Here is a 15,079-nt window from a genome sequence, read left to right as displayed (position 1 = left end):
CTCTGTAAAAAATGAACCGCTCAGGAAATACACTTATTTGTTCCTTGCTTATGCAATGGGGGAAGGTTAGGAGATGTGACTTCAGTCATTCTGGTCATGTGTAATATATAAATCTAAGGGTTAGTAGCTACATCTTGCAGCAGAGAGGAGGTGTACTCCCAGGACACCTGCATGGCTGGCTCCTAGCGATCTGCGCCTCGAGTTATCTGCACTGGGGACTGGCTAGCTCCAGCCGGCTCCCCTGCCACCCCGTGGACAGACTTCCACAGGACGTACCTGTCCTCCAGGCACATCTGATGCCAACTGCCTGCATCCAGGCCATGCTTTCTCCTGAGCAGGGGAGGAGGGGAGGGTTCTGAGGATGAGGGAGGATGGAGATACTGAGTGTACGACATGGTACAAAGGCTTGTGACCTTCCAGGGATCCGTCCTACCTGACGGCATCTTACTCTTCATTATTCAAGGCCTTTCATATGGGAGCAATTAGATTTAATTAATTAAATGTTCTCCTTGAGATGGAGCAGAAGTGAAAATACGGTTAAGAAACACTGTTCTAGCCCGTTGCTTCACTCAGCTGTTGAGAGACCACCTGGATTTAATTATATTATCAAGTGATTGTCAATGATGACAGCTTCTGCACCTGTTTTCTTTCTTAATTATCACAGTGACTGTGACGCCTGTATTATGAACTCCATTGTATAGACACAGAAGTCGAGGTTACTGAGGTAAACCAAAGGCCGTGCCCACGGAGCAGCCGTGAGAGGCTAGAACACAAGCCGCTGGCAGCGCTGGAACTAGACCCCGAGGCTCTTGATCTTCTGCCTGGGGAGTTTACCTAGAAGTACTACGGGGGTTGCCTTTAAAGCGTTTCCCTTGCATTCCTCATAATTCTGGCCATATCTCAGCTAATAAGCAAATGCTACTTACTTTATTTGCTTCCAGCTGGGATTCCAGAGTTCCTGTTTCTTTGAGCAAAGACCTAGTTGTGAACCAGATATCAGAAGTCAGTATTTCACCCAGACAGACCAATTCCAACACCCTACGTTTCTCTACTCCTGTGTCTATTATACGGCTCCTCTGAACTGAATTTTCACACCAGATTTTCAAGAAACAACTGTTCTGCCAACTGGCAAGCTGCTCGATGGATTTGAAGAGAAGGAAGGTCTACTCTTGTTCTTCGTGTCTGCAAGGCTTCCGTCCCTTCCTCATGGCTCTTACTCGACACATACCCTGAACCTAATGAGGTTCAGACGCCCCCGGGTGGGATGCAGACAGTCTGACACTCAGCGTTCTCTCTCCACCCCACCTTCAGTCAGGCACCCTCTGGGTCTGATGGTGACGGAGGTGATGACGAAGATGCCTGGGCGCTAAGTCCTCCTCATTATTAGTTTTACAGAATAGAACAAAACATACATAATAACATAAGATACTGACCCGTCCAGAAAATAAGCCCTGGGCATGGAGGTCCGGACAGGAATCAAATGAGAGAAAAGAGAAATCACACATTAACACAAATTACTTCAATGATCTTCTTTCCCTAGATTAATGAAATATTCTAAATCTAATAGGAACCTGTTTCGCACTGCTCCCGGAGTCTCTCCGTCTTGGAGGAACTCAGAGCCTCTGTGCAGCTGCTGTGTTAGGATGAAGAGCTCTGGTTTCAGGTGATGTGCTCAGTGCTGGGCACATGCTGCCGGGGGATGGATGAGGGACCAAACCAGAGGCACAGGAGGATGAGCTGTGCTCCCTCTGCCTTCTGCCCCATGACTTTTAGCTGTGACACAGGTTTTCCTTTTGCTCACCATCTGGTTTTTCTTTGTTGGGTTCGTAGGAACAGGATATATCACGGATTGTCTAAACCACCCCTTCAACTCTCAAAAGTCCCCATTTCTGACCCAGCTACTGGATAGGGTCCACCAAGTTTGACATTTATTCTAATGTATTACAACCTTCCAAGTCTCCTCTTTTCCAGGTCATTTGCCCCGGAGCATGTGACAAATGCTATTTTCGTGTAGAAGACATTCTGCCTCTAATAAAAGCAATTAGCGTAGAGTATCTCACTGATTCTCACCAGGGCTCCGTGATCAGGCAGCATGATAGCTTCACTGCAGGTGCTCACAGTAGGCTCGTGCCCATAAATACATATGTGACCTTGAGCGAGTCCATTTGTCTATGGAACTTCTTAACACACTTGGAGGCAGAGGTAATCACATCTGCGCTATACAATTTTCAAGTTTGCAGGGAGAGTTAGGGAGGCCATGGGTATAGAGGCACTTTGTAAAGTGCAGACATAAGGGCCTATGTTATTTCAGACTTAATCACAGGCAACAGGAATAAAAAATGAGAGTGTCTAGGCGAGAATACGGACGTGTGGACAATGGGCAGTGACATGACATTCTCTTTTCTTGGTTTTGCAAGGATTACTTTAGAAAACCATCAGTTCCAGACTTGAGAAGCACTCACAGGATATGGTGAATTTAGAACCACGTAAGTGCTGTAGGACCCCTTCCCGCTCCCTTCAGGCATGTATTTCATCCCCAGGCTGATGCAGGGGTCACTGTGCACCTGGTCTCCAAGATCCACTGAAGGAAGGCGCTGGCGTTCTGCTCAAACTCCTGGCGCATCTCAAAGTTCTTGACCTGTCTTGCTTCTTCCCTTTGCAGCTCCTGCTCCCGTTCCTAAAACCCCGAATCACAAATAGTGGCATGAACATTGAAGACCTTTCTTTGCAGTGAAATAGCTGGTTCCTACACGCGCCCCTCCCCCCAGTCTAACACATCTTCCGGAAGCATGTGCTACCTACGCGCTTGTATTTCCTCCCGACCACCTCTCCTTGCAAAGGGGCGGGAAGCTCCCCTCACACCCGAGAGTGGTTGCAGGTGTCACTAAGACCAAGCCCAGTAACAAATAAGCTAGTAATAAAGGCAAATCGTCCTCTTCTCATTTTTTTTTTTTAGGTGAAATCTTCATTTAAATGAACATAAACACAGCCCTAAAGGGAAAAGTAGAAACAAGCTGCCCCACCCCACACCCCATCACTGTGGTCTCTCTCTGACAAATAAATAAATAAAATCTTTTAAAAAATAAAATAAAATTGGTGGTAGTTGGGTGACATTTTTCTTTGTGAAACTTTTTAATGTTCTCCATAGTTTCTATGATCAATAATATTATACACATAAAATTATACATAAACACATTAAAAAGGCACTTTGGAGGTAGGTATAAAATAAGGTTGTAGGGAATCTATAGACTGTGAACTTATACATGAACCTCATGAACTTCCATACCCCGTGTTTAGAGCCACCTCCTGGAGCCGTGTTTGCTTCCTTGAATCACTGCTCAACAGCCAGAGGCATGAGAGTGTCTGAATGCTGGGGCGTAGGGTTGTACCCACCAAGAGCATATTTCTGACATTTCCTTAGACAGTTCCTATTCGTGACTGCTGACCCAGCATACTTATTAACTGTGTCCTTTCTTTCTCAAAAGATCCCCCCACAACTTGTATAATACATTGGGTTGTCATGCTCACCACCGTGAAAGAAAGCCTCTGTTGTGTGCCGTTACCTTGATGATGTCAGACAGGTTCTTCCAGAACTTCTCTAGCACCTCCATCGTTAACCACGTGTAAGGGCTTGAGGGCACATTTAAGGCCTTAATCTGCTGGTCCAGCTCCAGCAGATTGTTGAAGTCAGATTGGGCCCCGGCCAAGGAGGCCAAAAAGGCCTCATGATCCTTCTGCAGCTGCCGGACCGCGTTCAGGGAGACACAGTGCACAGGCTCCGACAGGTCCTCCTCGGCATTCTCACACCAGTGGTTGAAAGCGGAAGCCTTGTGTGCAAATTCCATGAACAGCTCCTCAGCCTGCAGAGAAAAAAGTCATCTCCATCTTTCCTGATAAAGGCCGTCAGCAAGAGAAAAGACTGAGGATTAAAAAGACCATATTTAAGTATTTTCAGGGTCAGCTCTCCAAGAGGGCAGAACTGAAACTACCGAGGACATGAAATCAGTGGGTGCACGGGTGCATCTGAGGCACTGCCCAGGTCCTGGTCCCCTGATGTGAAACTAGTCAAGTCTTCAACATCTACAAATAAAGAGGCTGAAGGACTCCTAGAGTTGTTTTAGCGCCAAGAGTCCAAACGAAGCAAGGTCCATTTCCAGTGATGAGATTTCACGGTTTCTTATTCTGAAGTGTGTGCCCTCCTTCTTCCTGGCACATGGCGAACATGTACAAGTAGGCATTAAATGAATGAATGGGTGAATCATTCAATCTGAGATCACTGATGGGCTAGGCCAGTCTCTCCCACTCTGCTGGCTTCTTCTTTCTCTCTTCTGAAGACAACACCTCTCTGGTGTCTTTTTGTCTGTACCAAGTCCTTTTCTTGCTTTCTTTCCAAAATTTATTCAGGGCTCAATCCAGTTCCTACCCTCTAAACTGTACCCTTATCCCTCTGTTACGGTCTGGAATTATCCAGATGCTCTGAATGACTGAACTGTCTGAATTTCTGAACAAGAGAAATAGTATGGATTGTTCCAAACAGTAGGTGACCAAAAATGGTTTTAGATTAAAATGTTCCATAGACTTAGGGTCAGCAGTTTGTATTTCCCAAGAGATTTAGCTAAGGAAAATGTGAAAATGAGTTTTCATTCCCAAATATGGAGGTTAAGGAGGAGAAAATTGGTCCTAATGGAAGAGGGATGTCAAAGGTGTTAGACCATTACATCTTACCCTGTACTCCCTTCGGCACTCTCTTTGTAAAATGTAAAATACAGAAACAGTTGATATGGCCCCTACACGGGAAAGACACAAAAATCTATAAGGTACCTAGTATCACTTCCTTAATATTATGCATTGTCTCTGTATTTTACAAAGATTCTATAAGCAGGAAATCAAATGACAAACCTCTTTGCAGAGGTTGAAAGTTAAGCAAAATAGAATAAATATGTAAAACATCTTTCTATGTAGAACGCATATATGTGTGTAAAGTTGCCCATAAGTTTATTTAGTTTTTCACTTAGGACTTATTTCTGTAGGTACCAAGCCCTTCAATAATTAGTTAAGGGTCCATACTGACTGATTTTTATCTGTGTGCTTGTTTCTTAATTCCCTTTCCTGCCTACCCTGACTTGCTGCCTGGTACAAGACTTCTTATGGTCTAGGAATGCTTGGTAATTTCACTGAGCATCTTGACTTCCTTTTATTATTGATTATTTTTTATGATCAGCATCGAACCTTAGCAGCCACCAGTAGACAGAACATTGTCATCGCATAAGCCTATAGAGAGCTTAGTGCCTTGCACTGCATTCTCAGGTCCATGATCTCTCTCAATGGTTGTAACACAGACCAGCAGGAGACAATGGTAATATAGTCATATTTCACAAATAAAGGAATCAAGGCTGAGAGATGTGAAGTGACATATACAAGGTCTCCCAGCTCAGGGCAACACAAGATGAGAACTCAGGTTTCCCGTTTCCCTTGTTGAGTGCTCCTTTCATTTGGTTAGAGGACAATGTAAGGAAAGCCTTTTTTTTTTTTTTTTTTTTTTTTTTTTACCTGCTGTAGGGGCAGCTGCTTCTCTAGCAACTTCTCTTTATGGGCTGCAGAGGCTTCCAGCAGCTGTTCCCAGCGCCTCAGCAGAGCGTCATGGCGCTGCTCAATAGCTTTGGTCTGACTGTGCTGAGCAGCCACCAGTTGGTCCTTTAGGTCAGTTATCTCTGACAGTCTGTCTCGCTGGAAACTCTGCAGGCTGGCATCCAGAGTGTCCTGGGAAAGACCCAAAGAGGAGCTGTGAACAGAGAAACAATGTAGGTTCCCAGGGACCATTCAAACCTGGGTTCCACCAGATGTTCATCATGGACCAGAGAAGGTCTAGGAAAGAATTAGAGGGAGGGCCAAGCAAAAGGAAACATAACTTAGAGACCTACATGAACATTTGTGGCTGGAGTTATGGCTAAGTTCTGGTGGATGCATGTTCTATAATCAGAGCTTAGGTTAGCTATATAATCAATAATAAAGGAATGTTGCAGCATGATATGATCTTCATTTTTGGAGTCCAAACTAAATGCTCCCTACAGCTCACATCCTTCCTCAGTCTCTTACATCCCCTGTTAGATTTTGTGTTCTGAGAAGTAGCGATGCACTGCTAGAGATCTTGGAAGTATGCACACTAACAACAGATCCCCTAGAGAGGCCAGTTACACATTTAGTGTGGTGTTGATATCAAAATCACAAAATTCTAGACACTATACTTCCAGCTTTTACACGGTGGCTTGTGTTTAAATAATTCTTCCTTTGAGAACAGCTTTAATTGTTGGATAAAAGTACAACACATCAGCTGTTTGAACGAGATTGGTACACAGCTAAGGTCACTAGACTTCCAGGAATCAAAACTCTAGAAAGGCAAAATAGTAGTAAAATCAGAGTAATAGTCTCTGTCACCCTTCCCTGTGACACGTGAGCTGCATAGGTCAAGAGACTGAGGGAAAGCAGCTGCTCAGAGCTCCTGATAATCTCATGGGACTAAACAGACAGTTTCTGGGGAACCAGGCAGCCAGGACTGGAGCAGTGGTGGAAAAAATTTGGTTCAATATTCTGCCTGTTTTCCCCTTGAGGCACCCATGGGTTCCTAAACTCTATAGGATAGGAGTCCCAGAAGCCAAGCAGAAAACAGTCGCAAAGAGTCAAAGATGCTAAGTAGAATCCTCAATGGCATCACAGCACTGAACTGAGGACACAGAGGAGCAGCACCAATTAAAGGGATTTAGTTGAACCCCTAAGAGGCCCTAGAAGTAAGAGCTACCTGAAAAGGTCAAGTCCTAAGGAAAAAAAAAAAAAAGTCTCTCTCTCTCCCTCTCTCTCTATATATGTATATATAGGTAGATAGATATCTCTCTCTATATATATATCTTGAATCATTTCAGTCCCTGGCCAAAACGTAGGGGGGAAGGAGCAGGGAAGGGGGAGGGTACAAATGCTTTGAATCAAAATTCACAAGTTACATGACTTTGAATGTAAATGAACTCACTATTCCAATAAAATGATCAAAGTAGACAAACAACACTCAACCCTGAAATTTTAGGAAGCACATGTAAAATATGAAGACACTCCATGTTTTTGTGTTTATTTCAACATCATTCATATTAGCTGCGATATGGAAACAATCTGTGTGTCCATCAACAAATAAACCGAAGAAGATGTGTTGTGTGTGTGTTTGTGTATGTGTGAAATGGAATACTATTCTGCCATGAAATGGAAGGAAATCCTGCCATTTGTGACAATTTGCATGAAACTTGAGAGCATATGTTAAATGAAACAAGTCAGAGAAGCACAATTGCTGTTGATATCACTCACCAGTGGAATCTAGAAAGGTCAAATGTAGAGAAACAGTAGGCTGGCGGTTGCCAAGGGTTGGCAAGAGGGGGAAATGAGGAGATATTGGTCAAAGAATACAAACTTTCAACTAAAAGAATCACTAATTCTGGGAATCTAATGTATAACATGATTACAGCTCAGAGTCCTGTATGATATACTTGAAACTGGTAAGAGAGTAGATCTGAAATATTCTCAAAACAAAAAAGAAGTGGTAATTACATAGAGGAATAGAGGTGTCAGCTAATGCTACAATGGCAATCATTTAGCAGTGTATAAATGTATCAAACCAACAACAAAAATATAAGATATAAAGACATAAATGTAAAGAAATAAAAGAAAACAACCAAAGGATGAAAATTGATATATACTTCAGAAACAAAATAAAATAAAACAAACAAACAAACAAAAAAAAAACCCTGGTACTCTAGTATGTGAAGAAGAAAACTTTAAATCAAGAAATGTTATTAGAGGGGCACCTGGTGGCTCAGTGGGTTAAAGCCTCTGTCTTTGGCTCAGGTCATGATCCCAGGGTCCTGGGATAGAGACTAGCATTGGCCTCTCTGCTCAGCAGGGAGCCTGCTTCCCACCCCCCCACCCCCCCCCCGCCTGCCTCTCTGCCTACTTGTGATTTATGTCTGTCAAATAAATAAATAAAATCTTTTAAAAATATTAAGGAAATGTTATTAGAAAGAGCATTTCATAATTAAAAGTGTCAATTCATTAAGATGCTTTATAATTTGAAATGTCAACACAACTGTGAAACTAGCTTCAAAATATATAAAAATAACAAAGTATTTAAACAACATGATTAACCACGAAAATCTGACAGGTAATATAAACCACTGTAAAACACACACATTATTTTCAACTATACATAAACTATTCACAAACAGGCCATTTGCTGGATGTAACTCAAGCTTCCAAAACAATATAGAATGTGTTTTTAAAATAAAGTAGAATTAAGCTAGCCATATATGTCAAAAAAGAGAAAATTCCCAAATGTTTGGAATTTCAGTGAAATAAACTGTGGAATAGCCAACGAGTTAAATAATTAATTAGAAACAACAAAAATATCTAATCTGAGTGATTATAACGGAAGTAACATATGAAATTGTGAGGTGCAGCCAAAGCAATGTTAGAGGGAAATTTATAACCTTACATCAAAATGCTAAAAAGGAGAATGCCTACATATTTGATGTTCTAAATGTTTACCTCAACAGATTTTTTTAAAATAAGTTAATCTTAAAGAAAGTAAAATAAAATGATAAAAATGTAAAAAGATATTAATGGAAAATAATAAAAAAAGAAAAATTTTAAAAATTGGTTATTTAATAAAAATCATATACTCTTAGCAACAGCAAGACTGGTAGGAGGGAGAGGGAGGAAAAACTGCAAGTTACCAATATTGGGAAAGGAAAATGTAACAATATCTCATATCCTACACATAAGAAAACCACAGACTTGGGGAACAGGATAATCCTAGTGTTTAACTTCCATGTATGTGGGCCATGGACATGCTTGGCACCCTGCCCAGGAGCTGCCCTTTCCTCACCTGCTTTGCCAGGAGAGTGAGGGAGGCAGCGAGGTCTGTCCCATTGCCATTGGTCTTCAGACTTGCTTCCTTCTCAGCTAGAGAGCAAAGATGATTGATTAGAGGGGAAAGGTAGCTGCTCTTGAATCAGCCTTGGTAAGGAGAAAAGAAATATTTACTCTAGGTCACAAGAGAGCCCCCTAACTTGGGAGTGGATCATTTACTGGAAGATGGGAGTAGTAGGGGCTGATGGATGGGTTGTTTGGACATGTACAACATAGAACTGACTGAACAGAGCTAGAGCCAAGAAAACTTCTGAGTATCTTGAGAAAAAAAAAGAAAAGAAAATTGCAGATTAAACATAAACTGGGAGTAATCAAACACACTGCTTTTTAAAGAATGTTTTGCCACAGCTCTATCATTTTGAATATCACAGATAAAATCCCCAACTTCCCAAAAATGTGTTTTCTGGAATTCTGGTCTGCAGTCAGCCATCAGCATGTTTTCTGAGGTGTGTGTGTGCACACACAAGCACACAAATGTGAGTGTAATTATGTCCAGAAAGTGTAGGAGTCGGTGAGGAGGGAGGATCTCTCTTCCCATAGGAAGTGAAAACATCCCAGAACCTATCAGTGGAGCCCACCAGCATCTTCTGTCCCTCACACGTCATACCTATCCAGGCCTCCACCACGTCAGCCTTCCAGTTAAACTGCTGAAAGGCGTGATCGTCTTCTAGTTGCAACTTCCAAGCTTTTATTGCCATGGACAGAGAAGGGATCTTTTCTTTGAGAGACTCTATCTTGGCAGAAATCTTCTCCTTTTGCTGACTTTTCTCCTGGGACACCAAGGTGGAAGGGAGAAGAAGAGACAGATACATGGGTGGACGTCCAGAGCTAAAAGTTGGAATTCTTTACTATGATAAAAGAGGTGTCATTTCCCCCACTCCAAATATGTAACGACTCTCTTCTGGGTCTAATGCATTTATTTTATTTTTCGTCCATGCCTGGGATGGTTATTTCCACTCTAGCATTTGGGAGAGCTTCACATGTTTGTCTACCCGAGTGTGGTCTTCTTAGCTGGAATGCCCTCTGTCTAAAGCTCTTTATGTAGTACTTAATCAGTGAGGATTTGTAAAAACAAGCATTTAAACAAAAGAATGATTTTCAAGTCACAAGGAGGTTTCAGTCTGGTCCTCCTGCCTAGTGGCGTACAAAGAAACCTCTTTATATTTTTACAATACTCTATAACCAAATCGTGCCATGAGCTCTTTATAAATGCCATGTTCTGCACACAGTGAGTAGGAGGGTCAACAAAAGACTGAAGGACATCTGCAGGATATACTTGAAAACTTGAAAAAAGAATTTATTAAAAGCAGCAACCGAAGAGATAACTATTTGCTCAGAACAAAAACAAGGTAGCTAGGCAGAGAGTATTAAAATTTGATGTGTGAGTTTTAGCACTGCTCAGGATACTATATTCGAAGCAATCCCTTTTGGAAAATGAGCTTGGTCTGGAACCCCCGAGTTGCTCACCTTATTCAAGATGTCTTCTCCTTGAGCACATATATCTTGCACTCGGGTCTCATGGACAGCAAAGTCACTTTCCAGGGTTTCGTGCTTCTTTAGCAAGCTCTATATAAACGAGTCCGTGAGAATCAATACTTCGAAGCCTGGACAATCTAACCCACCCCCATTCTGACTCCCACTGACGCTCCCCACAGGGACGACTGAGCTACATGGACAGAACAGGGGCGTGTCCACTTCTCCCATCGTGCCGCTGAACGCTTCTCCTGAAGCTCTTCACTTGCCAAAAGTGGCGATCTTACCAGAAAAGAGACAAAGGACTACAGTGATATTCTTTCTAACTGACTGTGTGAACTTCAGCTTTTTTTTTGAACTTCGGAATGAAAGTGTGGGTCAAGGTAAAATGTAAGAATTCTACCATCTTGAAATTTATATAATTCCATGAAAAGTTGTATCTAACATATAGATAATAAGTATCATCTTATACCTAGAACAGACCTAGGAGTGCCTGGGTGGCTCAGTGGGTTAAGCATCTGTCTTTGGCTCAGGTTATGATCCCAAGGTCCTGGGATGGAGCCCCAGACCAGGCTCCCTGTCCAGTGAGGAGTCTGAGTTTCCCTCTTCCCACTGCTCATGCTCTCTCTCCTGCTCTCCTGCTCACTCACTCTCTCCCTCTCTCTCTCAAATAAATAAATAAAATTTAAAAAATAAGAAAAAGAAAAACTGACTTAAAGGTAGCTAAAGAAACTCTGAGCTGTTTTGAACCTCAGCATTACACTTCTCTATGTCTACCTGCTGTTGCAAGGATGGAGAATGGAGTTAGGACAAAGCCCAGGAACACTGTGTCTCCTCCTTCTCAGTGTTCTTCTGAGTGTTATCCAGTCCAGCCTGCTCTGCCCACTGCTACTCCCATCCTGAAAGGCCTGGGCTGCCTCTGCTGCCTTTGCCTCGTCTTGTCACAAAGACACCTGTTCACTTTTCCTTCTACATTGCATACTAACCTGGGCCAAAGGGAGAAACAGATTTCATGTGACTCTCATACTTTTAACTACCACATTTTGAAAATAAAAGGATTTCTGTTGTATGGTATTTTTAGGAATAAAATAAGATGGTTATTTCTTTAAGTACAAGATGGGCTACATGATCTTGTATGATTGTATTATATGTCAACCTGATGCAGAAACCATACATGGAGATTGGACACATGATCCACTGTATAAAATAGACTGATTCAGCTAAGTTTTCATATACACATAATGCATGAAATAAAGTCTCTTTAATACCACCACCTTCTGTTTCCAGTGTCTTTTCTGTGCTTATCCTTGGACACCTCAGAAGCTCAGGTACCCCACATCAAACACAAATTTCATTTAATTAAAATTGGATAGGTGTTCCTCTTTCAAATATATTCCTAGGTAGCCTCCTTAATATTGTGTTAAAAGTTGATAAAGCCAAAGCTTAAAACATATTTTAAATATATCTATTACGTGTCTCATGATTGCAAGAAGTAGATCAGAAACCTATTCTCTTCTCCTGACATGTTAAACAAAAGGAGAAGATGAGATCCCTGGAAAGAAATTGAAATTCAACAGCAGGTAAACAACTCTCTTTTCTCTTATTAGCCAGTGCATATGAGCTCAGGAAACCAAACACTCAGAAGGTCAGTGTTTTCTTCATGAAAGATGACATAGAAGGGCTATGGAGACATATATCTTAAGGTAATAGAAGGATTAGCAAAAAAGCTTCATAAAATCTTTTCCTGGAATTCGTACGTTAGTGCAAAACCTTCTCATTAAAATGAGTTTCTGAATGTGATGGTATAGAAATTCCTATTGAAAGATCAGGATTGGCAGAATGGGTTCAAACATCTGATCCAACCCTACATTGTCTACAAAACCACGCATCATCTACAGTGGTGTGGGCAGTTGTGAAAGCGGCACGCTGGCCGTAGGGAACGCTGTGGAACATAGCCCTGGAACCACCAGACGTTCCTGCGCAAAAAGATGAAGGGTGCCCTAGCTCTCATCTCAGACCACAGTGAGCTCTAGATGGATTACTAAAATTAAAAGGCAAAGCTCTAAACTTTTGGAAGAAGACATAGGAAAAGATCTTCAAGATCCAGGACTAGACAAAAATTTTTTCTTTAGATTTGACACAAAGCACAGAAGGTCAACAGTTAGAGCAAACAATCATTTAGACCAGAAAATGGGCAACAGAGGAGAGGAGACACATCGCTGAAGAAAATACAGAGATGGCAAATAAGCACATAAAAAATCTGCCATAAAGGAAATTCACATTCAAACCACAATGAGCTACCCTGCGCTCCTAAGATAAAGATGATGACGGCCTCAGATCCTGCAAGGGTGGGGAGGAAGCCAGGGTCACGCACACCCAGCCAGCCAGTGTGCAACATGGTACAGCCTCTCCAGAAAGATTTTTTATGTATTTTTAAAATTTTTTATATTTATTATGTATTTTTATGTATATATATTTTTTCTGTATCTATTAACTGCTTTTACAAAACCAAACACGCTGCTAATCTATGATGCAGCTGTTGGACTCCTGGACATTTATTCCTGAGAAATGAAATCCATGTTTATGAGGAAGCTTCTGCATGAATATTAAAGGCAGCTCTACTCCTAACAGCTCAAACGGGGAAACCGATACCCTTCAGCAGATGAGCAGATTGAACTGGTAGGTCCATCCCATGAAATACCACCCAGCAGTCACGACAAAGGCACTGAGGCTGCACACAACTGAATCAATTCAATCAGCAGACAATTATGCTGCGTGAGAAGCCGACCCTCCAAAGGGACATATCGTGTGAGCTCATTTACACCACGTTCTCGAGATGTCAAAAATTGTGGAGGCGTAGAACAGAATGGTGGTTGCCCAAGGCTAAGGATGGGGTGGGGGCTGGAGGGAAGGCGTGCTCTGTAAACGGGGAGAGGATGATGTGCTGCGTCCTGACTGCATTGGGGTCAGGGTCCCAGCAGATGCTGCCATTGGAGGAACCTGGGTAGATGGTAGCATGGGGCCTCCCTTTATTCTTACAACTGCAATGTCTGTCCCCAATTCTCAAGACCAAAGGTTTCATTTAGAAAGGGGAAGCCTTTGGGAATATTTGAGGTGAAACCTTAAACCATTTAAATGTGTCCCATGGGTGCACATGTCCCAAAAGTATTTTCAGAAGAAAGGGGTCGGTAGTGTGACTTGTACGCTATGCAGGTTTTAACCTTTCTCTTGCCAGTGTAAGTTTTTCCTTATGTCATCACATAAGAGCGAATTAATCCTCACAGAGAATTCTTGGTAAATCCCTAAGTTGTAAGGCCAGTAGGCACAGAAGTCAAGGTCCTAAAAACATTATTTTCTTATGACCACTCTCAGAAGCTTTAAAAATCCATATTAACTTGAGATCATGTGGACCATTTGTTCTTGTCTTTATTGGAAACTCTACACTGTATTTACAAGGATGTCTCTAAATTGTGGAACTGGTGCACCTGCCAGGTAGCCCCGCTAAAACTGTATTTTCTAGAAACCACAACCAATGCCCTGGCATAAGAATCTCTCCTATTCGGTGTAATATTAGTATTTGAGGGAATCTTTAGAGAACCTACCCCTAGGAGGGAAGATCTGTAACAATGATGACTTGAAGTCACAGAAAGACCTTAAGTCATGGGACTGAGCTTTGAGTCCCGCCTTCACACCTGACTGATTCCACGATCTTGGGCAAGTTACTTAGATCACTGCACCTTGATTTTTCATATTTAAAACTGGCAGGAGTATCCATATTTCCATCGTCTTTTTCTCCCACCAGAGTGATTCTTTTCATAGATGAAGTGTTGACTACTTAAGAAAAGATTCAAACAAAAGGAAGATACTGGCCGTTCAGCCTCCGGCTCACCTGGGTCATGGCCAGTGTGTCTCCAGAGCCCCCTCGGGTAACCATAGCTTCCTTCTCACTGATCCAAGCTTCCTCCTCCTCCGCATTCTGCAGGAATTCCAAGTACTCCAGGGATTCCTCCAGCCGACGCCCTCTGCAACAGGGCAGGGAGCCTCAGTGAGGACGAGAAGATAGCAGGACTCGGGGGAGGACCGCGAGTAGAATGGCTGCACCAGGCAGCTGCAGTGGGCCTGAGCCTCAGAACAGTCTGGCCTGAGCTCCTGTGAATGGGGGAGGCTCTGGCCCCAGAAGTTCTGTTTTCTGGCATCATCTGCTCTCTGGGAATCTTTGTTAGGGGAAGGAAGACTTGTCCAAACACGAGGGCCCCGTATCAGAGTTAGAGGACAGCATCAGTGAAGTAGTGTCTCTTTCCACTCAGAGCACTGTGGTTCCTCTTACACGGTGAAGGCAGCTCACAGTGCTAGAAGTTTCCTTGTATTTCCCAGAAAGACATGTCTTCCTGCCACCAGTAGGTATGGAATCCTAGACAGAAACTGTTCTCTTTGGCTTTGTGGCTTCAGGGTTCTCAATGGCTATGTGGCTCTCCAGAAGAAAATATATCCCCTTGGTCTTTAGTTCCGAGGGGCACACAGTGCTAAACTTGGGGCCGGAGAGGGGGGGGCGGTGTACAAAGTAAGACAGACCCAAGGGTGTGACCTGGTGTGAAGGATTGGCACGTGAGGCCCATGACGATAAAGGACGACAGCAAGTATG

General features: G+C 42.7%; 1 protein-coding gene across 6 annotated transcripts in view; it reads right to left on the bottom strand.

The window, feature by feature from the left end:
* SPTA1 (spectrin alpha, erythrocytic 1) overlaps window positions 1-15,079 on the bottom strand; it is a 64,507-nt gene that overhangs the window by 3,600 nt on the left and 45,828 nt on the right. For 3 of the 6 annotated variants that reach the window (XM_082703910.1, XM_082703912.1, XM_082703911.1), the window contains exons 39-47: window positions 14,327-14,459; window positions 10,432-10,530; window positions 9,572-9,734; window positions 8,921-8,997; window positions 5,551-5,760; window positions 3,564-3,860; window positions 2,565-2,677; window positions 1,434-1,451; window positions 927-978 (exon numbers count right to left, since the gene is read on the bottom strand). In XM_082703910.1, coding sequence (XP_082560036.1) covers window positions 927-978; window positions 1,434-1,451; window positions 2,565-2,677; window positions 3,564-3,860; window positions 5,551-5,760; window positions 8,921-8,997; window positions 9,572-9,734; window positions 10,432-10,530; window positions 14,327-14,459 — 1,162 coding nt within the window. Of the gene's footprint in view, window positions 1-926; window positions 979-1,433; window positions 1,452-2,557; window positions 2,678-3,563; window positions 3,861-5,550; window positions 5,761-8,920; window positions 8,998-9,571; window positions 9,735-10,431; window positions 10,531-14,326; window positions 14,460-15,079 lie in introns of all 6 variants that reach the window. The other 3 variants (XR_014304146.1, XR_014304147.1, XR_014304148.1) reach the window with 1 other exon arrangement.

This window comes from Mustela nivalis (genome assembly GCF_964662115.1).
Source record: "Mustela nivalis genome assembly, chromosome: 16".
NCBI classification, from domain to species: Eukaryota; Metazoa; Chordata; class Mammalia; order Carnivora; family Mustelidae; genus Mustela; species Mustela nivalis.
Note: the sequence above shows the minus strand (reverse complement) of the source record. Positions and strands in the feature narration are given on the sequence as shown.